A 23,611-nucleotide genomic window follows, 5' to 3' on the forward strand; every position below is an offset into this window, starting at 1 on the left:
TACTAAACATTGTCATTATTATATGGGTGATAAACAGCCCAAGAGAGGTGAATAGATGTCTCCATGGCTACACAGCCGGGTACTCAGAAGTTAGTCTGAGTCCTGTACCCAGTCTCTTGACTCTTTATGCAGTGCTCATGGTTTAACTGAGTGACTGCAGGTGCACTCTGGGTGAGTCTATAGCTTCTCCCATTTTCCCCCCACAGCAGGCCATTGAAGCACTGACTACAGCTGGCCATGCCCATGGTGCTGGGGGTGGGGGGCAGCCAGTCAGGTCAGACTGTGGCTCTGGCCCTGGAAGAACCCGAGCCTGCAGGAGGGGTGCTGGAAAGGCAGGTGAGACCAGGCAGCAGCCAGAGGACACCCTCTGAGGGGGCTTTTCTGGACCCTACTTCATTGACAGAGCGGGTCCAAGGACAGCGAACGAGCCACTGTTTTCAGCCCGGGTTAGGAAATGCCCAGGAGAGCAGCACAACTGTTTTGAAATGCAATACGGTATTAGAGCAAAAGGGCTGTCGGGAATCAATCTCTACCGTTCGGGCTGCTTTCGTCTGAGCTGATCCAAGTGACCTTGGCCAAGGGAAGGCCCAGGAGTCACCAGCTCCCGTAGGACAAGTACCCACTCCCCTTTTTTCTCTAAGTCTGTGGCTCCCATTCCACATCTGATAGCAGGAAACAGTCGCAGTGAATAAGGCAATGGGAAAAGGGGGCAGAAGTAAGAAAAGGCAGCCTCATTTGAAATATACCTTTGAATGAGCAAGACAACCTATGGAAATTGGATGCAAAGAACCTCCAGGTGTGCTTGTAGCTAAAGACCAGCCAGGTGTGAGCTCTTTGGAAAAACATCAAAGAAGCTCACTGGGTGTGGTTTTTCCTAAATTGTCACTGAAGAGTGGCAGAGTTTGCCTCCTCTCAAAATATGCCTCCTTGGCAAAAGGATTATTTTGAGCCGATTATTTTGAGATACAGCAGACACCCGGAGGAGCTCTGGAAACCGTCAGTTACCCTTTTGTAAAGGAACATTTACATTTATAAAGGAAATCTCCGTTTGTAAGGGTGTCTCCCTCTCGGTACCAGGAAGAGAAGGACAGAGCTCTAAATCATGAGAATGTTATCAACCCAGAGGCACCCACGTCAATCTGCATAACAAACCTTATTTTCTTGGTCACCTCCCCATTACTGGCTTTCCCCACACCTTTCTTTCTTCTGTCTTAGTTGAAGATAGCATTAGGCCTGCATTCTAAGTCAGCTCTTAGAGTTACTCATTTCCCCTGTATATGTGTTCACAAACTTGTCTTCCTCTTGTTAACATGTCTTTTATTTCAGAGTTGCCAGCAGAGAACCTAGAAGAGTAGAGGGAAAATCGCCTTACCTCCTCTACTTCACCATGACCCCAAGTACCCCATACCAGCAGCCGAGGCTCCCACATCACTTCAGCTTGACCCGCTTTTTTTCCTGGAGTCTTACCATTTCTAGAAAGAGGAGGTTGAGTGTCAAGGGGCAAGACCAGACACCAGCAGAAAATAATTCAATGATGGCTGCCTCTGACTTCCGGGAAGAAGAAACCTACGTGGGATCAGCTCCAGAAAAATGTCGATGAAGCCTTATTGTTGGGACTGGCTCATGTTTTTTTGAGTTCTGCATTCTTCCCGCCTCTGGAATCCTCACCTTCCAACAGACAAGAGTCTGGCCCATGCTTCCCACTTCAGTGCCACCCCCACTTGGACTCCACACCCCGCACCCTCGCTGCTTGTCTCCCCAACAAGACCCCATTGCCAGGAGCTCGTCCGTCTAACCAGACTGCTCCATGACCACACACGCTGGTCAGCAGTGGCCCCTCAGCCCCTAGTCTTGCCCATCACTTTACCCCCACGCCTCCTCCGGTGAAGAATTCAAGGGAGATTTGTATTTCGGTGGCTCTTAAACTTTACTAGCACAACCATCATCTGAAGCGCTGGTTAAAAGAGTCCGAGTGAGCCTTGGGCTCTGAGGAACCACGCCCTCATTGGGATGACTTCAGACAGGGCTGGAAAATATTAGGGGAAGGGGCAGGAGGGCAAGGCAAAGGAGGAAAGGCCTCGTAGCAACTTCCTGACCCTTAATCATGCCTTTAACACAGGAGAGGCTGAGGGTGGGTGTGGGGAGGAATAGAGAAAGCTGCAAGGCTCTCGTTTCCTGGAACACTTCCGCGGGGGATCACCTCTGCTTTCCTACCCTGGTGCCACCCTTGCACTCACGCTCCCAAGCCCCTCATTCCTGAGAAGCAGAGAACCTGATCCTTCACGGAGCATGCGTGCTTTCTGTATTTTGCCTGCATTTTCCCTTCCTTTCCTCATAGCTGACTCGAACAATTCTTGGTTTAACCCTGCCTCCCTGGTTCTTAAGGTCAGTGTGCAGCACTAATCACACCTGTGCACCTTGTAGAACAGGCTTTTGGGCTTCTTGGCTAGAGACTTGGGTTCTACATTAGGAATGGGGTCCAGACATCTGTTTTTTGTTTTTTAAAGATTGTATTGATTTATCTAATTAATTTATCTACTGAGAGAGAGAGTGCATGGGAGTGGATGAGGGACACCCACCCAGGCAGCCCGAAATCTGCTTTTTATTTTAAAAAAAGATTTTATTTATTCATGAGAGACACAGAGAGAGGCAGAGACAAAGGCGGAGGGAGAAGCAGGCTCCCTGCGGGGAGCCTGATGTGGGACTCCATCCTGGGACCCCCAAGGGCCATGCCCTGAGCCGAAGGCAGACACTCAACCACTGAGCCACCTAGGTGTCCCCGAAATCTGCTTTTTAAACAATAGAACTGGTTCTGAAGCTGGGTGCGGAGGCTGGAGAAAGCCAGGGAGCCAGCCTCACCACTGTTTCTGTGAGACGCTCTCTCCTCGCACAGACCAGCAGTGGAAGGAGATGAGCCTGGGGGCAGAAGGTCCCAAGTCATGGGCATTCTGGCCAAGAGCTCTCGGGTCTGTGGTTTGGCATAATCTTTGCAGCAATCACATGGGGCAGGAATTATTACCCCCTTTCACAGACGAGCAAGTTCTGTGCCCTTTGGACAACTCTGGGGGTCCTTTTGGTTCTAAAAGCACAGTTTCATGACAGGAGGGCCAACGCCACACTTAAGCCATATGTCCATCACCGTGTGATCTCGGGGTGGGGGGGCCCTCTTCCCATCCTGGCCTCCAACCCCCCCACGAGGATAATGAAGCCGGCCCATCATCTCCGGGGCCTTCTAAGAGCAGGCTATCCAGAAACAGGTTAATCAGAGGGGGGCTTAACTTTGGGTTAATTATGACTCTAATCGTGTCACCCAAACTCAGTCTTCATACTTTATTGCTTACATTGCAGAATCAAATCCTGCAGTCTTAATTAAAAAAAAAAAAAAAAGAAGAAGAAGAAGAAGGAAAGAAAGAAAAGGAAGAGAAGAGGGTCTCCGAGGAATTCCACCATCGGCTTTGTCTGGAGGGGTTAAAGGGCAGGGTGGGCATGGGGACAGAGGAGCACGGCTACGCCTGGGCGACCGCAGGGCGCGGGCAGGCCGTTGCATCAGCGGCTGCAGGGTACGTGGTTTATGGCCAGGGCCCACTTTAGCGTAACCACAGCCGCTATTAAGACCCTCAAATGCGCCATCCGTGGTTCTGAATTTTGCATAATGACCGAACTCCGTCTTCTCATCAGCGGGGAGGAGAAGAACAGTGTGGAAACCAAAGGGGTTGAAATTTCAGCTGCTGCCAGGCGGCCCAGAGCTCCAGCCCGCTCCCAGAATAGCCCGGCCAGGTTCCCGGCAGCCTCGGCCGCCGCAGCTGGGCTTCCGGCAAGGGAGAGAGTCAAGCCCCGAGCAGGCAGCAAGAGGGGAACAGCTGGGACGGCGAGGCCCAGGAGCCAGCTGGCTGGTCCTGCCCTGCGGGTGGAGCGCCATCCCTGGTGAGTGCGGCGAGCCTGGCCCTCCAGGGACACCCCCGGCTGAGTTCGAGCGAGGGTGCCCTCAAATCCTGGTGGGGGGGATGCTGCTCAGAATTGTGTCATGGCTGGAGGGGCTGGTGGAGGGGCAGGTGGCAGTGTGTGCAGAGGGGACGTGAGTGACTGTAGGGCTAGTGGCCACCTGGAGAACAGAGTCAGAGAAGGAAGAAGGGGTTGGAGAGGGAGACACGTGGCCCTGGCCTAGGCCAGGGGACTGTTTAGTGTAGACAGCACTGCCGTGAGGCTGGCTTCTGAAGCAAAGGGATCATGGGGACAAGGCAGGGCGTCGGCTCCACACTAGGTGCTCCGTTGCCAACGTCCGTCCTTCTCTTATGTGGGCCTGTGCGGGTCCTTCATCTATTTACTCCCTCACAGATACTTATCGAGGTCCTACTATGGGCAAGGCATCGAGAGGACAAAGGTAGATCGGAGACAGACACATCTTTCCCTCTAAGAGCTCACACCCTGGTTGGGGACACAAGACACGTACACTAGTTAAGGCAGAAAAGGTAAGAGCTGTATGGGAGATGAGAAAAGCGCTTTGCGGCATGCCATGGAGTTAAAACAAACAGGCTTTAGTCCGTGGCACGCCGCTTGGCTTTTATGAACCTCAGTTTCTCAATCTACGAAATGGAGGTAATAGCTGCTTTCTTGAACTTGTAAGGTTGCAAGGATCAAATATCAAAGACACTTGAAAGTTGCACAGTGCGACACAGAGGCAAGCTATTAGGAGTGTTGTGTTATCAGACTAGCTAGCATTTCTCTTAACTTCCTGGCCTGGAATTCTGGGAGCCAGGGATCTGAGTGGTGGGTTCCTGATGGCAGCAAGGCCAAGGCTAGACCCTGGACCTGCCCTTACCCTTTGAGAAGGCGGTGTCTCTCAGCTCCTGGCCAGTCAGCCCACTATTCCACTGGTATTTATTGCCTTTTTTTTAAAAAAGATTTTATTTATTTAATCATGAGAGACACCAGAGAGAGAGGCAGAGACCCAGGCAGAGGGAGAAGCAGGCTCTCTCCATGGGGAGCCTGATGCGGGACTTGATCCCAGGATCCCAGGATCGTGATCTGAGCTGAAGGCAGACGCTCAACTACTGAGCCACCCGGGAGCCCCTTTATTGTTTTTAAAATTGTGTTTATAAAGCGCTCTCCTAGGGACTGCAGGGAAGGCTAGACATGAAATCAGAATCTGATCCCCACCAAGCCTCATAATTAACGATGCAGAACAGTGCTAGGCTAGCAAATTCGCCTTAGAAGGGGAGCTTGCTCTGGGAGCAGAGGGAGGACAACTCTAGGGTGGGGTCACTAGCCAAAATTCTGGGTGGAGCACAGGTCTTTAAAAGGGGACTGGTTGAGAGAGGCCCAAAGGGGGCTTCCCAAATGAAGAGTGGGGGATACAGCATGAGTACAGCCACAGGAAGGCAAATCCAGTGGCCAGACTGGGAGCCGACCTCTCGGGCTAGAGTGGCCATTTCCATTTCCTGTGGGGAAGAGGAGGGGAATGAGGCTGGCACCCGAGGTTGAGAGTAGGTTGCAGAGGCCTTGAATGCTGGGCAAGCAAGCTTCGTCTTTCAATTCAAGGCAGTGGGAGCTGGTGAGGGTGTCAGCAGAGCACCAGGGTGAAGTCAGGGAATGTCCCCCAGTGGACGGGGGTTTGCAGGGTGACTGGAGGTGTTGGGGGGAGTGGGAGTAGACTGTAACGGAGGTAATAAGTCTGGGGCATTGCAGCTGCTGGAGTGAGGTAACAGGTATCCCGTCCCTGAAAAGTTCTCAGACAGGGGTGAGACCCCTCCTGAAGGTGAGGGGTACTAAGTGCAGTACTGTGTACACGTTTCTTTTTTGTTTTTGGAAAGGCGTTCGTGGGCCGAGGGGCCTGACCCCTCAGACCCTTTGCTTTAACCCTGGTTCCTAGATCCACTGTCTGTTCATGGACATTCTCCAGACCTGGACAGCTCAGAAAATCCAGTTCTCTCCTCCACAGGCAGTTGGTTAGTGGCCATTGAGCCATGGACAGGGAGGGGGGATGGGGAGCAGCAGACCTGTGGCCACTGTGGGTGGGCTTGGCATCAGGTGACATTCCAGCAGGCTCTGCCCAAGGCCCACTTCCGGGTACATTTCCAGGGGGATCACCCATGGGCAGCCAGTTGTGGTGAATTAGTGTTTAACTTGCCTGCTCCCAGGCCCCTGGCTTCCTACTATAAAAACCAGGGGGTACCTACTATTCCAAGGGTCAGGCATACAAACCTAAGAGAAAAGAAGACTTAGCCAGACACCATAGGCTGGGCAGTAACGAGTTAATATGGAGCCTGGGAGCAAGGAAAAATCAAATGCAAAATCTGTTTACCAGCCAGTTGTGGGGCACCCAGCTGCCTGGCACAAGATTCCAGGCACCTACCTGTCAGGGAGCCAAGGGCCTCCACCCTCAGATCAGGGAGGGGCTGTTCTCACTTCACTGGGGCAAGGCCACCAGACCAAGGGCATTCAACTCCCGCTGCCCCCCAGGGGCCAGGCTCAGGCCTCCCACTCCCCGCAGAAGGAAATAGCTCCTGAGAGAAGGAGTCCATCAGCTGCAACTGTAATCCCCGACTCTTGCTACCCATGCAAAAGGAAGTCCCTCTAGGGAGCAAAACTGACCTCTAGCCTCCTCACCCCTGTGCCCCAAGCCAGGTGGCCAAGGCCCCCTGCCCAGACTCTGAAGGTAAGGCATTGTTGGCCTGGGGCAGTAGACTTCTCCAGAAGGCACTGGGGCTTGCCTGCTCCCCAGGAAGGCCTGGTGCAGTGGGCTGGGCTGGTGTGGTGTGCAGGGTGGGTGCTAACTGTAGGCAGGGCCCCTGTTACCAGGGGAAAATCTGCAGCAGACTACCCTCCAGGGGCTGTATCGCTACTCTTACTGCTACTGTCCTGACCATAGAACAATGGACAGGCTCTGTGCCAGATGCCTGGGGCCACAAAATGAGACATGTCCCCCTCTTGAGGGCACAGTCTAACTGGGGAGATGACAGTTGTCAGGCCTGATGAAGATATACTGGGGTAATGATAAGTGAACGAATGCATAAAAGGCTGTGGGTGGGGGGCGCCTGGGTGGCTCAGCTGGTTAAGCATCTGCCTTTGGCTTAGGTCATGATATCAGGGTCATGGGATCAAGCCCTGCATCGGGCTCCCTGCTCAGCGGAGAGACTGCTTCTCCCTCTCCCTCTGCCTGCTACTCTCCCTGCTTGTGCTCGCTCTCTCTCTTTCTCTCTCTAATAAATAAAATTTTGGAAAAGAGAAAAAGCTGTGGGTAAAGAAGCAACTGCCATGGTTCTTTCTGGGGAAGGTGAGGAAAGCTTCACAGAGGGTCATTGGAGCTGAGTTTTGAGGCAACAGTGATTCTGTAAAAATTTTGGTCAGAGAAGGGGGGATGGGAGGGACAGGATGTGGAAGAAGAAGGAACAGTAGAGGTGAAGGCCCAGAGCATGGCATGATAAGTCTATTCTGATAACCATAAAATAGAATTGAAAGAAGATCAGAGAAGCAGCTTCCTCAAGAGTAGATGGGACTTGAATTTTGACAGGACTGAGGTTCACAGGGGATGCAATAGGAGAGGAGAGGCTGACCTCTGGGCACCTGTGAGGGGCAGGCTTGTGCGAGGAACATTCTAGAATCAGATTCATCTGGATGTTAGGGTGAAATGTCCAGGTGGGTTTATCACGCCCATTTTACAGTAGAGGAAAGCAGAGCCCAGGCCGATGCAGAGACTTGTTTAGGTCACCCAGCTGGCAGGTGGCAGAGCTGCTTCTGACCCCTGGGCCTTGTCAGTCCCTTAGCCTCTGGTAGCTCTGAGAAGGAAGGTTGAGATGGATCAAAGTAGTTTCCATGGCCCAGCAGGAACTCAAGCACCATATAAGGGGAAAGAGGGAGCCAGGCACTCCCCCACAATCCATCAATCCAGGATCTCTCTGAAGGGTGGGTGGGCAGTATCCATATGGGGTGACTTCACAAAGTGTTCATTTTTGGTGAAAACACGAGTTCATAAAGGCTTAAATGCCTATGGGTCATTAAACTGAGTGAATGGCATCTGGGGACCCAGACGCCCCATACCTGGAGTCTTGAAAGACAACACACCTCTCACAGAACTTCCCTTCTAGCCAATGCAGGCTGGCTGTGTCCAGCAGCAGCCCCGCGGCCCAACAGTCTGGCTCGTGGGGGCTGGTGGAGGGTGCTCTCAAGATCCGGGATCCGGACTTCCAGTCCCACCTCCCCTCACCCAGTCAGGCTTTGCCCAAGGAAGGGCACCAGGGATGGTGGAGGCTGAAAACCCTGGGTCATCTGCCCCAAGGGCCTTGCTTTGTTTCAAAGGCAGATCCTGTTCCAGAATGAGACAGGCACTGTGAAAAGGGACTCAGCAAACCCTTTTCAGAAACCTGCCCTACATTTCCAGGGGTGCTGACCTCTCAGGGCTGGAGGGCCTCTTCCCCAGCTCCCAGGGGGTGCCCAGGCACTGGATACCCCAACTTGACCCCTGCCTGGGTAGAGACTGATTGACTGATGGGGGTGGGGGTGGGAAGCTTGCCTCTTGGGAGAGTCCTCTGCACCTGCTGGAGTTCCAGAAGCTTGAAAGCAAACTGAGAAGATGGGCTGGGTCCACAACTCCGCTCCCAGCCCGCTTCCCCTGCCCCTATCCCTGGCCCTCGGAATCGCCTTTTCACTTATGCTAATGGGCAGCTCTCGCAGCAAACCGATTTCAGCAATACGTGTCTGGTTAATGAAAGCTACAGCCGGAGGCCACAGGGAGTAACCGGCTCACTTAGGGGTTGGCTTCTGAGCGCGGGACGGGGCTGCACAGCCCGCCGCGAGGGTCCGGGAGGCTGGGGCGGGGGTGCAGGGCGTTAGGGGAGCGAGAGGGAGAGAAACGCGCAACTTGGCACCAGAACGCGCTCTTCCTCTTAATATTTAAAAAAGAACGGAAACAGCTCCGTGATCACCGCACTTCCGAGACCTGCAAGCGAGGGCCAGGCACAGGGAGGGAGGCAGGTTCTAGAAAACCCCGGGCCCCGCCGCCAGCCCGGGGCCGCTAAGCAAACACTCTCCCGGAGTCCGAGGAGCCGGTGCGCGAGGGGAGGGGCAGGCCTGAGGTGGATCGCTCCGCCAGCGCCCGGAGATTCCCGGAGTCTGACTCCTGCCTGTCGTAGACCCAGGCGCACCAGCAGCCCCGGAGGTACCCCTCCCCTCTGCCCACGCCCTCCCCCCAGCCTGCCCCCCGCCCCGCCCCCACCCGGGGGCCCTCGGGGCTGTGCAAACACGCCCCGCCGCCCGCCCCGACTCTGGCTGGCTCCGACCGCGCGCTGCTGGCGATCCCCCAGGCAACTCGGCGTCACAAGAACCAGCACCCCGGAGACCCGGCGGCTGCCCTCCCTCCGCGTCCCCTGGGCCCCGGCCAGGCCCAACAGCCTCTCCCTTCCCGGTGCGCGCGGCCCCTCCGGGCCTGGCGTGCAAGCTAACTAGGCCCCGCCGGGCGCCCCCGGGCCGCGCAGCCCACCTCCCGCGGAGCGCGCAGCCCCAGGGGAAGGCGGCCGGAAAAAATCTCCTCTTGTTTACTGGGCCGGGGACGTCCCAGACTGGATCCCCTCGCCCAGTTCGGTCGTTCCCTTTCTGCCGATTCCCGGGGCCGGAGGGGAAAGGGTGGCAACCGGCTGATCGACCCCGGGGCAGGGAGTGGGGGGTGGGGGTGGGGGTGGGGCGCGGAGCGGGGAGGGTACCCGAACTCGTGGAAGAGTCCGCGGGCGGCCGGAGGGCTGGGCTCGGAGTCAGGGCCGAGGCGTCCCGGAGCGCAGGGGACCGCGGGGAACATGACCGTGACGGCTAATTAGGACAAGTCGGAGCAGGGAACGGGGGCGCCGGGAGGGGAGCGCGCTCAGTTGGACGGTGCTGGGGCGGTCGCGGGAAATCCAGGCGCAGGCAAGTCGGGCCCGGGGCGCCGTCTGCTCACGATCCGGAGTGGATCCCGGCCGGGCCCACCGCGGCAGGCGCGCTCGCAGCGCCCCCCCCCCCCCGCCCCATGCACGTTTGGTGACCCAGGTGCCGGGGGCAAGGCCGCTCGTGGAGGAGGCGGACTGTCGGTGTGTGGTGTGTCCACGTGTGCACGCTCGGGGAGGGGAGGGGGCGCAGAAGGCGTGACAAAGACGCACTCTGCTGAGTGTGCGCCTCGCTTCAGCCGGGAGCAGCGACCTGTGCCCGGCGTGTGTGCCCCACGGGGGAGCCGGGGCGGAGGTGACCGAGGCTAGCTGAGACGCACCGCGGGGGGCCCCACGCGTGTCCGTGTGTGAGCGCTGGGACATGCGGGGCGAGGGAGCGCGCTGGGCTGCACCCCAAACCGCTTTCCGGAGGGAAAGGCGAATCCTGAAAGTGAGTGCGCGTGAGTGCGCGTGAGTGCGCGCGCCCGTGTGCGGGGGCGTGGCGGTAAACAGCAACAACACTCGGGCCAGCTCCGCCAGAAACTCCGAGCTCCCTCCCCGGCCGGAAAGTGCGCCTCGCCGGAGCCTGGAGGTGAGTCGGCGGCGGGGGGAGGGCCGCGCGCGCTTTGTTACTGTGCAAACGGATTGCACATACCTGGAGCGCGGCGGCCGCCCGATAAGCGCCTGAATGGAGGTGATGTCACGGTGATGCAGGCGCCGGCCCACTCTCGCCCGGAGCAGGGAGCCGAGAGCGCGGAGGGAGAGGCCAGCGCCAGCAGGAGCGACCGAGCGCGGCCAGCCCGGCCCAGGTTCCCGGGAGAGGCAGGCCCTGCGCCCCGACCCCCGCGCGGGCCCCGCCACCCCGGGCCCGGGCCGCGCCTGGCTCCGCGCCCTCCGCCGAGCCCCTCTCCCCGCGCCCGCGCCCCGCTTGGGGCTGGAGGTGGCCGTCCCAGGTAAGGGCTGCTGCTTCCCGCCCCGCCCTCCCCTCCGCCGCCCGGAAGAGCCGGGTCGGGCCGGCTGGCCGTGCGCCGGGGCAGGAGCCCCAGGGTGGAGGACGCCGCGCCAACTCCGCTCGGGCGCGGAAACTTTGCACACCGGAGTGGGCTGGGGACCCGGCGGGGTGGGGGTGGGGGGAGCCCGGCGCTGCCCTCAACCCCACAGTCGGGGCTCCCACGGGTGGGCCGGCCTCCTCTCCGGTGCCGGGGGTTGGGGAGGCCGGTGTAGACCCGAGGAACCAGGAGGGAAATTCTCAGAATCTTCCTATAGGAAGTTTGGAATCGGACCATCCAAGAGCCCCTTCTTATGGCAGCTTGGCTTCTAGATCCCTACTCCACTGCCCCCTCCTCCCTCCAGGGCTTTTCTAGGGCCCTTTGCAGCCGCAGGGGTTGGGTAGCGCCCCTCCATCCTGACGCCCGCCGCGCACTGTTACACCCCCGAAAAGCCAATCGTTTGAAAGCTCCACGATCTTGATCCACCGGGAGCAGAATGTGTCAAAATAGGATTTTGTGCTCTTGGAGGTTCCCACCTTGCGTCTTCCTATGTGTATGTGGGGGAGGGGGGCGGTTGTGGTGTGGAGCGCATTCCAGAGTGGCATTCCAGAGCAGACCCTTGAAGGCTTCCACGTTTCGGAATGCTCGGGAAATTTTGGCCCAAATGCCCACTTGATGTGGAAGTCTAGGCTGAGGTTCCCAGAAGCCCCTCCCTTCCCAACCTGGGTAGGAGGTACCTCCTAACTGCACATCTCCAACCCCTCTCATTGGTGAGTTTAGTCACCAGAGACCACTGGACAGGGGTAAGTTGATAGGGCCTAAGTACAGGATTCCAGAAAGGTGGGGTGGGATGGGGGACAGGGAGAGGAGGTGGGAGGGCTGTTGGTGGGTCCATCCATCTCTCCTGATAGGCTGCTGAGTGCTGGCAGATGAGGAGCGGGGAGAAAGGAGGATGCTCTGTGGTTTCCTGGGGTGAGCTTAGGTGCCTTTGAGAGGGGGCTGTCAGAGGTCATGGCACCCTTCAGTGTAACTGCAGGCCGTGTGTCTATAGCCTACTCATATCCTAGAGCCTGGGAGCTCTAGACCAGGGCGGTGCTTAGAAGCCCTTAGTGCGGGATCCCTGGGTGGCGCAGTGGTTTAGCGCCTGCCTTTGGCCCAGGGCGCGATCCTGGAGACCCGGGATCGAATTCCACGTCGGGCTCCCGGTACATGGAGTCTGCTTCTCCCTCTGCCTGTGTCTCTGCCTCTCTCTCTCTCTCTCTCTGTGTGTGACTATCATAAATAAAAAAAAAAAAATTAAAAAAAAAGAAAGAAGCCCTTAGTGCCCTCTTCAGGATGGTCTCTTATGCCCTAGGGCTTCTCAGGTTCCGGTGTGAACGGTGGGGGGGGGGGGCGGGGGGGTGAGGAGTGGCTTATTCTGGAACGGGGAGAGGGCCTGACTGCCTCTGATCCAGCCAGTCAGTGCTAGCTGGGCCTCTGAACCCACCCCACTATGCTGAGGCCTCTCTGCTTCCCCCCTGGAGAGGGAAACTGGGAGGAAGGGGATTCTGGAACTGGATTGGGCTGACTCAGACCAGAGCTGGGGGCTGAGTGGCTGAGCTGGGGAGAGGCTGATTTCAGAGATGATTAAAAATATTTGTATGACTGATTCCAAGGAGGTGAAGCAAAAGGGCCCCTTTGTCCAGGAAATAATCCGAGAGACTGGGCTGTGCTGCAGCGGCGATGTAGGAGAAATTCATGGGGCAGGAGGAGGTCCCCCTCTCACTCCCCTCCTTGGTCCCACTGAGAGCCCTGACACAGGAGATGTGACTCCACACTGAAGAAGGCAGGGGAGAAGCAGGCACTGAGTCTGTTCAGCGAATGCTTACTCTGTTCAAGGCACCGCGCTAGATGCTGCAGGGATGCTAAGATAAATCCCGTCTTTATCTTGTTCACAACCCTCACAGACCTTCCAGCCTGGTAGGGGAGACACATGCACGGAATTTTAACCATCAAGGTTCAGAGACAGCCAGAAGTCTAGGCTTTAGGGACTCGTAGGAGGGAGAGTCTCTTAGGCAGAGCTGGGTCCTGCTCTTTGCAGTGCTTTTCCCCTTCTCCAGCGTGTAGAAGGTGGCATGTGTTGACTGGCTGAATCTGCACTCCTGGAGGTCAGAGAACCAGCACAACTCTTCTGAGCTCCCTACTCTAAATCTGCTGGCCTCCACGGATCACTGCCCTAGGTCTGAGTTGGTGTAATTCTGTGTCCATACTCACCCTTGCATTTTCCTGGGAACAGAGACGTGGATCCTTTCTGGGTGGGAATGGCTTGTTTCATCTGGGGCTGGTAAGTTTTAGGGCAGCTGAACAGCTCGGTACCTGGGCGGGGAGGAGGGGCCAGAAGAGGTTCCTCTTTCCTTCCTTGGAAGTTCCCCACATTGGTGGGGCAGAGAGCTTGCCAGGTTGCTGCATGCTGGTAAAAGAGTGTACTTCTAAGAGCAAGATGGGATCAGAAGAGTAAGTGACAGAGCTAAATGGGACCTGGCTTGGTTTGGGGGTTTTTTGGTGTTTCTTTTCTTTTTTTTTTTTTTTTTTTTTTGTAATGACATGGTTGTTATCAGATTTAAACTTGTAGCCTAAGCTTTGGTGTCCTTTCCTCCCACCTCCAAGCAGTCCTTAGATTTTATTTGGGAAAGGCTCTCTCAGATCTGGCCATTCTGGCTTTACCTTTGGCCTCGATCTTTAAACGGGTGAATGTGTCCTCAACAAATCAATTGCCTGTGCTTTTTGCCAGATTCAGATCTTAAACCACAACCCTGGTTATGCCGTCTTTGTACCAAAAAAAAAAAAAAAAAAAGCTTGCAGCGGCTCCCCATTGCCTTTAGAATAATGCCCCAACCTCCTTCCCTGTAGCATTTCTAGTCTGTCTCCCCTAACAGACTCCGTTCATACATGAAGGTGGGCTAAGAACTGAATAAAATGCCGTTGAAAGGTCTCCTCCATTCTGTCTTTCTGACCCCCTCAGCTGGAAGAGCTTCCTCCTCTGTGTTCTTGTAGCACCTCTCCTTCCCCCAGAGGCAAATTCTGTTGGGTGGCACTTAATCATTTTCTCATAGACCTACCGTATTTCTCGTACTGGATTTTATTTATTTATTTTTAAATATTTTATTTATTTGATAGCACAAGCAAGGAGGAGCAGCAGAGGGAGATTGAGAAGTAGGTTCCCCACCAAGCAGGGACCCTGAGGCGTGGGGCTTGATCCCAGTACCCCAGGATCATGGCCTAAGCCCAAGACAGATGCTTAATGGACTGAGCCACCCAGGCGCCCCTTGTACTAGATTTTAAAAACCAGGGGCACCTGAGTGGTTCAGTCGGTTAAGTGGCTCCTTTCGGCTCAGGTCATGATCCAGGGGTCCTGCGATTCAGCCCCACATCTGGCTCCCTGCTCAGTGGGGAGCCTGCTTCTCCCTCTCCTGTCTGCTGCTCCCCGTACTTGTACTCTTTTTCTCTAAATAGTTAAATAGTAAAAAAATCTTTAAAAATAATAAAAACCATGTCAGGGAGAAAACAACAAACAATCGAGTCAGAGGCTATATTTGTCCATCCTTGTATCTCTCAGAGCTCTGAGAACTACTGGCCTTTGTCCCCCCAGATGCACATTAAATATTTTCTGATTTGGAAAAATTGCCTGTTTTAAACTGGCCCCCAGAGCGAGGAGAGGGTGAAGTGCTTGAAGATGTGCAGATACCTGGGGGCTCAATCAGGGTGGCCTTTCTCAGGCAGGGCTTACTTCCACCTCTCCAACTTTACCACAAGTTCTGGCCGCTTTGTTCTGAGCCCCAAATGCCCCAGCTGGGGTTGAATGCTTAGGAACCCATAGCATATAATCTTGCAAATGACCTCTCTCCCTGGAGTGGTTCGATGTTCCTCCTTGCCCATTAATCCTCCACCCTTCTTCTTTCTTTCCAGCACTTGTAAATACAGTTTATGCTTTATTGATTTACGATTACACAAAGTCCCCGACAAAAGCTTTTTTAAATCTCCAAGCAGGGGAAACCGTGCTTTTGCCTTAGAAGTCCAGAGAAACTGAGCTCTGACCATGCAGTTAGTTTGGAAAATAATAAAGATGTTCATTTATTAAGAGTTAATGATAGGTAGTATTTGGGGGAAAAGCAAGCCTAACTGGAAAATGAAGTAGCTGAGAAGGTCGAGATACCTATGATATTTTCAAGGCGCACCTAGGACTTTGAAAGTTGATGACCTTTTTTTTTTTTTTAAAGATTTTATTTATTTATTCATGAGACACACACATACACACACACACACACAGGCAGAGGGAGATGCCGGCTCCATGCAGGAAGCCCGATGTGGGACTCAATCCCGGGTCTCCAGGATCACGCCCTGGGCTGAAGGCAGGCGCCAAACCACTGAGCCACCCAGGGATCCCCCAAATTGATGACTTTTATTATGTCGGCTTCACTTAATCTTTGATTTTTTTTTTCTCTTGATCCAGTAGTAGGTACTCTTCCACTTATCAGTTATGGAGTTTCCCTTGACAGACTTAGGGCTTTTGTTCACCTGCTAGAAATTAGGAAACTAGGAATGGTGAAAACAAGGGGGTAGACTAAGCATCACCTCCCCCAAAGGAGGAAGGGAAGGCGGGAAGAGTTGGATCATGCCATTCCCCTGCAAGCCACTAGTGGTCACTGTCAGCCTGGAAAGCTTGGTTGCCATCTTTCTGGAGAGTTCTGGGGACCCAAGAAGTGAGAGAGGAGGAAGAGGCAGTTAGAACTAATTAGTTCAACATAAGGGTGGTTTTATGTACGTGCTTGGATTTCGTAGTATTTTTGAACCTGGCTGTTTAGAACATTGAGATTCTCTGTTCTCCAAGTAAATCTAAAGTCCCACCTGCCAGACTCTTTACCTCCACTTCACACTGGGACAGTCCAGCTGGTGTCGAGAGCAGGGGTTCCGTGTCTTTGCGGCTCATCTACAGCACTTGGTAGAGCCGCCCATCGGGACTGGTCAAATGAGTAGTACGTAGGGTACCTTTCTGGCGTGAATGAAAGGTCTCTTTTGTGCCTTTTAGCTACAATGCCTTAAAGACTTATGTGACAGATGAGTTCCTCTGGGGTTTTCATTGCCCTTCCCCATTCTTGCTTTTAAAATGTTAATGCCTCATAGGAGGATTTTTGCATGAAGTCATTAACTCCCTAGCTGAGACATTATTTTATCCTTGACTCCAGCAACTGAGCTAGACAAAGAAGTTTGGATTCTGAAGAGGAGAGGAGAGCTGGGCTGGGGGTGGGGGTGGGGTGGGGGTGGGGAGTGGGCAAAGGGAGGTGGTGGGTAGGAATCCAAGAGGACTGGTCTCTTCATTTTTTCCAGATGCAGGTCATGCCTGTCACGGGTGCTCATGACGTGCCTGTTGTGTGAATGAGTGGATGGCTGATTGGCCATGGATGTGGGCATCACCGGGGCGGAGTTGAAGGGCACGGTGGTCGGCCTGCTGAACTCAGAGACTCTCAGGGCAGAGAGAAAGTGCTAAATGGATTGATAAGCTTGGTTTTGACTTGCTCCCAAGCCCTTTCACCCCCAGCTCAAACTGCAAGAGCTCGGTGGGGGGGGGGGGGTGGTATTCAGATGCCGGTTATGGTTGGGGAGAGAGAAACCTAAAAATTCAGTGACAGATGCCTCCTTTTCCATGACTGGGGACAGAGATGACCAATGGGCTTCATCTCACATGCTTCCCTGATCAGTTGATATGCCTTCCAGGACTTCTGTGTCAAGAAGGGTTCTGAAGCCCAGGGGGACAGTCTCGTGATCAGCTTGCGCTGTCTGCCTTGAATCAGGCTAGGGGAAAGCAAGTGACTGGTGTGTCAGCGTCTGGCCTTGGAGGACTGATTTTGCCTTTTCTCTTGGTCTCTCTCTCTCTCTCTCCCTCTCTAGGGACCCAGCTGGAGCCTGGCCTGGGAGCCAGGATGGCCATCCCCAAAGCCTTGCTGACGTGCCTGGGGCTGCCTCTCTTCCTATTCTCAGGGGCCCAGGCCCAGAACCATGTGCCACCTGGCTGCAGCCCGGACCTCAACCCCCTCTACTACAACCTGTGTGACCGTTCTGGGGCTTGGGGCATTATCTTGGAGGCAGTGGCCGGGGCGGGAGTTGTCACCACTTTCGTCCTCACCATCATCCTTGTGGCCAGCCTCCCCTTTGTGCAGGACACCAAAAAGCGGAGCGTCCTGGGGACCCAGGTGTTCTTCCTGCTGGGGACCCTGGGCCTCTTCTGCCTCGTGTTCGCCTGCGTGGTGAAGCCCAACTTCTCCACCTGTGCCTCCCGGCGGTTCCTCTTCGGAGTCCTGTTCGCCATCTGCTTCTCCTGCCTGGTGGCGCATGTCTTTGCCCTCAACTTCCTGGCCCGGAAGAACCACGGGCCCCGGGGCTGGGGTGATCTTCACCGTGGCTCTGCTGCTCACCCTTGTGGAGGTGATCATCAACACCGAGTGGCTGATCATTACGCTGGTCCGGGGCGGTGGCCGAGGGCCCTTGGGGGCAACAGCAGTGCCACCTGGGTCACAGCCTCCCCCTGCGCCATCGCCAACATGGACTTTGTCATGGCACTCATCTACGTCATGCTGCTGCTGCTGTGCGCCTTCACGGGGGCCTGGCCCGTCGTGTGTGGCCGCTTCAAGCGCTGGCGGAAGCACGGGGCCTTCGTGCTGCTCACCACGGCCACCTCCATTGCCATATGGGTGGTGTGGATTGTCATGTACACGTACGGCAACAGGCAGCGCAACAGCCCCACCTGGGATGACCCCACGCTGGCCATCGCCCTCGCCGCCAATGCCTGGGCCTTTGTGCTCTTCTATGTCATCCCTGAGGTCTCCCAGGTGACCAAGGCCAGCCCAGAGCAAAGTTACCAGGGGGACATGTACCCCACCCGGGGCGTAGGCTACGAGACCATCCTGAAAGAGCAGAAGGGCCAGAGTATGTTTGTGGAGAACAAGGCATTTTCCATGGATGAGCCAGCCTCAGGTAGGTGAAGGGACACCCTCCCCGCTTCCCCTATCACTCCACATCCTTGACGGCAGGACAGGACTGGGGCGCTGGTCTCCCAAGCAAAATGGAAGGTTCTCGAATTATCACTAGGTTTCTGCCTTAAAGTCCCTAAAGTCCATTTAAAAAAAATTTTTTTCTCTATACTCCTGTGATTCACAAATGTATTTTCACTATAAAATTTCAAACACCACAGGTAATTCCTCCCCAGCTGTCTTCCCAGTTTACCCCGTTCTTTCCTGTTCTGTGCCGCCTCTGACCCATCGTTTACCTCCATGTGCCTCTGTTTCCTCATCTGCAAAATGGGGATGAGGATGGTCCCTGTTAAATAGGGTTCTTGTGAAGATTACGCTAATGTCTGTGCCTGGCACTTGGAAAGTACTCTAGAAGTATTAGCTATTAGCTGTGTGGGTTACTGTCGTTTTACTATTATTACAACTACCCTTCCAGGACTTGTTTTTCTATTATGCACATATTCATAGTCTTCGTTTCCTTTAAAAGTCTTCTCAGTTAAGATTTTGTTCTTTTTTTTAAGATTTATTTATGTGTTTTAGAGAGAGCGTGCACCCGAGAGCACACGTACAAGCTAGGGGAGGGGCAGGGGAAAGGGAGAGAGAGAAGCAGACTCCTGCTGAGCGTGGAGCCCCACACAGGGCTCCATCTCACGACCCCGAGATGGTGACCTGGGCCAAAATCGAGAGTTGGACGCTTAACCAACTAAGCCGCCCAGGCGCCCCGATTTTGTTCTTTTTAAGAAAAGCACTGTGCCACATCCTGATCTAAACAGCACCCACTATCCAGCTGGCTTGTCCCCAAGCTCCTATCCTGGCTCGTTGTTAATGGGATGGGGCTTTCCTGTTGGAGCCCAGCACTAGGCACCAGCCAGCCCTGCAGCCTCAGAGGGGTCAGGCTGAGGGCGTCCTAGAAATGGAAGAGGCCGGAATGGGTGAAGTTTCTGCAGCCTGTGCCAAGCCCCCGTGGGGAGAAGTTTGAGAAGCAGGTGGGGGAGGTGGGGGATGCTTCTCTGGGGCATTTGGCCAGTTGCTCGAGCTCCCAGCTTCCAAAAGGAAGAATATTTCTCTGGCATTTGTTGATTGTAAGGACCACTGGCATTTATTGAGCACCTACTGTGTGCCACATGCTGTGCCTTTCCTGATGTGTCCTGTGGCACGCTGTCCTCAGCCAGCTGGCTACAGGCCCCTTTAGCTGACATGACTGGGAACTGGAGGTCAGAAGGACTGGGACAGACCCCTGACCCCAAACTCAGACTGGGCTGATCAAGATGTTTGGGGACTTAAGACTTGAACTGCTTGACTGTGGGTCTCCAGGTCTGGGGTCTCTGCCAGAAGTCTGAGTCAGAGACCGGGGAACTTCCAGAATCAGAACTCCTCTACAAACAGATCCCCACCATCTCTGTTTTGAAGAAAGGAGTGACCCTCATCCTGCCTGGCACCTGAGCCCTGATCTGCCCAGCGGGGTGGCGGCGCCCCCCCCCCCCCCCCCCCCCCCCCCCCCCCCCCCCGGGGACGCTGGAGTGGGGGCGGGGCTTGTGCACGCACACCTGCTCTCGCCCTGAGCCGGGCCATGAGGCCCGCGGAGTCCTCAGCCTTTGTCCTCTCAAGGCAAACACTTCTGGGCTGTGAGGGTTTGAGGGTTTTTTTCTTTCCTTTTTTTTTTTTTTTTTTAAATCTAAATGGAAAAATCAATCGAGTGGGCCCAGCACTTAGGAAGCCAGCCCTAGCCGTGGTCCCTCAGAGCTGCGGGCCATCAGCCTGCAGGAGACACACACCCACCTGCCACCCTTACGGCACAGCCTGGTCTCGGGCCCCTAGGGGTTGCTTGCCAGCTTTCCCCAGATTCCCTGGGAACCCCAGCAGGATAGAAGCAAATCTGGACGACTGTATACCCAAAGGCATGGCGTGGGGAGGTATTCCCGGAGCTGAAAATAGTTCTGGAAACTTGCCAGGGTGCCACAGGACAGGATGTACCTTCACCTCCTGGTGGGGCTCTGGGTTTTGGGGACCTGGAGGATCAGCAGCCAGCTGTGCCCTGGGACAACATGAGAAGTCTCAGGCTGTGGGGGCTCTCCCTGCTTCCCCTACCTCCTGGCAGCTGGCCTGCAGTGGGAAAGGCCAGAGCTGGAGCCTGGCCATCTAGGAAGGCCGCAGAAGGCCCATGTGCCCCTCTTGGCCTCTGGCCCCCCGAGGGCGGATGGGGATGTGAAGGTTGCTGACAGGAGCATTTTTCTTTGCTGAAAGGGGGGGGGGTCCTCACACTGCAGAAAAGCCAGAGCGGAAGGCAGGCAGCATCGTGCTCTCCTTGACTCCTGACAAAGGCACTCTGGTCTCTGCAGGGGCCCCCACACCTGCAGCCTCACCCCCAGGTTGGCCACCCCTGGCCAGGCTTCCTTGCTGGGTTAGATGTACTGCCAGGGCGGACAAGCCCCCTCTTCCCTGCCCGTGCCCCCTGGGAGCCTTGCCTGAGAGCCCAGCCCCCAAACCGCACCTGCGTTTCTTTGCAGCTAAGAGACCGGTGTCACCATACAGTGGGTACAACGGGCAGCTGCTGACCAGCGTGTACCAGCCCACCGAGATGGCCCTGATGCACAAAGGCCCGGTGAGTCGGGTCCCACATGTCTGACCCTGCCGGGGCCACGGAGCCCAGCCCGAGCGGGCTGGTGCAGGCTGGGGTGGAGGTGGTAGGGAGGAGGCAGGCCTCTCTGTCTGCTGTGGCAGCCTCGGGAACGGAGCCCCTCGGCTCCTGATGCCCGCTTCCTGGAGCCGATATATACGTCGCCTTCAGCTGCACTACAGGGGGACCTGCCCTGGGTTATGGGGCATCACACAATGACCCGGGCCCCGGGCTGGTGGAAGATGCCAGCGTTACCCACAGGAGCTTAGGGAGGAACAAAGCAAGGTTTCAGCCAGGTGGGGGGGTGTCATTCTTTGGTGCCCCCCAAAGGCACAGAGGACCAAAAAGCAGGTCTGGGTAAGTACTTACTCCTCAACCACAGCTGTCCCAGGAGGGCCTTGGCTCCCCTCCCCGCACAGGCAGGCGGCAGCTCTCAGTTCTCGACCTCACGCCTCCCCTGGGTTCTGGAAACCAGATGCTCCATTAGCCAGTGGGGGGTTGGGAACAGGAAGACAGTGGGTTAGATTCTCACTCGCTCCATATATGTTCCTCCTCCCGGGCTGGCAGTCGCTGGGGGGAGAGGTCAGTGACCTGCCTTGGCAGGACTCTGGGAACAGGAAACGAAGGAGGTCGGCAGGGTGGTGTTCTCACCCCCTCTCCCTGGCAGGGTGGTGTTCTCACCCCCTCTCCCTGCCGTGAGCACCCCCCTCCCTGGGGGTGGGGGGCAGGTACAGTGAATATATGAAACTTCCAGCTCCAGCCCCTAAGCTGAACCTACAGCTAAGCGCTGGGAGGGGCAAGGAGTCTCTCTGAAGGACAGGAGCAGAGTCTCCTGGTCACAGTCACTCACGCTATGGACCCCCCCCACCCCAGGATCCTTCCTCCAGGAGCTGTCCCACCCTTGCCACCCCTCACTCCTGAGCACATAGAGTCCTGCTTCCTGGGCAGGGGGAAGGGGGGAAGGATCCAGACGTGGTCCCCAAACCCCCCAGCATTACCATCACCTGGGAACTTGCTGAAAATGCAAATTGTGTAAGGCCAGTGGTGGGATGGGGCTGCTGGTTAGCATCTCTCCGGTAGTATCATCTAACACGGAATCTGCTGGAGTCTCCCAGGATGGGAGTAACCACCCCAGAGATCAGCAAAGACCATAGATGGGGGCTCCCTTCCTCCCCACCCCAGGTAAACATTTCCTGAGCCACCACTGGGTGGAGCCTGACTAGGTGTGGCTGCAGCTGGAGCTGAACCAAGTGCCCAGGTGGGGATTCTGATGCACACCCAGGTTTGAGCCCCACTTGCCCAGATGTTCCTGGAGCTACTAGGGGCTGGCAAGCTAAGGCGACTGCAAACCAGTGGGAGAACCACCCGGGTCTGATTAGACGGAAGGTGTCTTGGGGCCCTGTAGTGCCAGGGGTTAGGGATAAGGCTAGTGAGGCCAGAAGTTCACCTGCCCTCCAGGTCAGGAGCTAGGATGGGTGCCTCTGGACCCTCCTCACCTCACAGCCGTGTCTGCCCCACATGGGAGGAGGGCCGCTGCAGCTCTAGCCAGGTTCCAGGCAGAGAATTTGAGCTTTAGGTCTCCACATCTGACGAGCCCACCCAGGCTTTGAGATAAGAAATGTGGGCAGGCCAAGCTGTCCTCACCCAGGCAGACCCACAGCTCTGATGCCCCTGGGTGTCCTGTTGCCATTTGAGGACTCGGGGAAGAGTCTGGGGAGAAGGGAGCCTGGGAGCATCAGCAGGCAGGTAGTAGAACTCACTGTGCTTCACTGTCCACTGGGCCCCAGGATTTCCCTCAGGAACTGGGAGCAGGAGGGAGGGGGCTTGAGAAGAGGATCCTTCCGAAAATAAGGAAGCCCCAGGGCCATCCGAGGTGACCAGAAGCCTCTTCCCATGCCCAGAGGCCTGGCACTCTGCGGGGTGAGGGAGGGGGCTCGAGGTCAGGCCAGCCCCTCCGCTTCCAGAGGTGGAGTCACCCATCCCAGGCCACAGCTGGGGCCCTGCTGGGGGGTGAGGGGGGCAGGGAAGGGGGAGCTGGCAGGCGCAGCCCTGCAGGAAGCAGAGTGTTTGTGTGTCCGCCCTGGCGGAACCCGGCTGTGAGACCTCCTGTCCTTCCTTCCAGTCCGAAGGAGCTTACGACGTCATCCTCCCACGAGCCACCGCCAACAGCCAGGTGATGGGCAGTGCCAACTCCACCCTGAGGGCCGAAGACATGTATGCGGCCCAGAGCCACCAGGCAGCCACGCCACCGAGAGACGGCAAGAGCTCCCAGGTCTTTAGAAACCCCTACGTGTGGGACTGAGTCGGCGGCCAGAAGGAGGCGGGCAGATTTGGGGGAGGGCGCTGGGGACGTGGCCTGGGTGAGAAGCCCACTGCTCTCCTATGGCTCCCGGCCCCTCAGTGGCTCTGGAAAACTGCCTCAGAGCCAGAAGGCCAACCCTGGCTGCCAGTGTCTGGGTGGGTGTCCCCGGGAGGCCCCCTCACCCATTCCTTAGTGTTTGTGGAGTCCAGGAGCCAGTCCCGGCTTTGTACTCCAGCCAGATAGTGTTCTTCTTGGGTGATGGCCGGTCAGTGCCAACACTTTCTGGAGTCTTCCGAGGGATTCCTGCAGCCTCGAGAGATTGCTCAGGCGCGTCTGTCCTGGGTCTTGCTCCTCTGTCCTGGGTCTTGCTCCTCTGTGAGGAGCAAGGGTGCCTAATAAACACGTTTTTGCTTTACGAGCCCTTCCTCTGGGAATGTCGTTTCTGACCTGGGCTCTGGGCCACTGATGAGCCTCCTCCTCCATGGGCCGTGGGTGGTTCCTCTCTCTCCCCCCAAAACCGGCTCATGTGAAAGCCACTGCGCCTTTTTCTTCCCGTGCAATTGAGTGGCTGACACCTGCCTACAGGGAAGGTGTCTTTAGCTGAGCCTGGGTATCATGTCGTGTGTGACTGGAGTGACCTTTCGGGCCGAGCTCCTGTCCAGGGTCTAGTCCAGCATCTGGGTTTATCTGAGATGAGGCAGCTTTCCTCCGGGATCCCCTCCACTGGCCATGCGTGTGAGGCCAGGGCAGGCCCACCATCAGGTGGCTCT

The 23,611-nt window shown here is 56.1% G+C and overlaps 1 protein-coding gene across 1 annotated transcript; it reads left to right on the forward strand.

Moving 5' to 3' along the window:
- The first annotated feature begins 3,772 nt into the window (after window positions 1–3,772).
- On the forward strand, window positions 3,773–23,260 carry GPRC5C (G protein-coupled receptor class C group 5 member C). Its single transcript, XM_077854114.1, is given in 6 exon segments — window positions 3,773–3,924; window positions 16,805–17,298; window positions 17,300–17,396; window positions 17,399–17,887; window positions 20,430–20,524; window positions 22,662–23,260. Coding segments are annotated over 5 exon segments (1,323 nt in total). The 5' UTR covers window positions 3,773–3,924; window positions 16,805–16,836; the 3' UTR covers window positions 22,842–23,260.
- The last annotated feature ends 351 nt before the right edge of the window (window positions 23,261–23,611 follow it).

This window comes from Canis aureus, chromosome 16 (genome assembly GCF_053574225.1).
Source record: "Canis aureus isolate CA01 chromosome 16, VMU_Caureus_v.1.0, whole genome shotgun sequence".
NCBI classification, from domain to species: domain Eukaryota; kingdom Metazoa; phylum Chordata; class Mammalia; order Carnivora; family Canidae; genus Canis; species Canis aureus.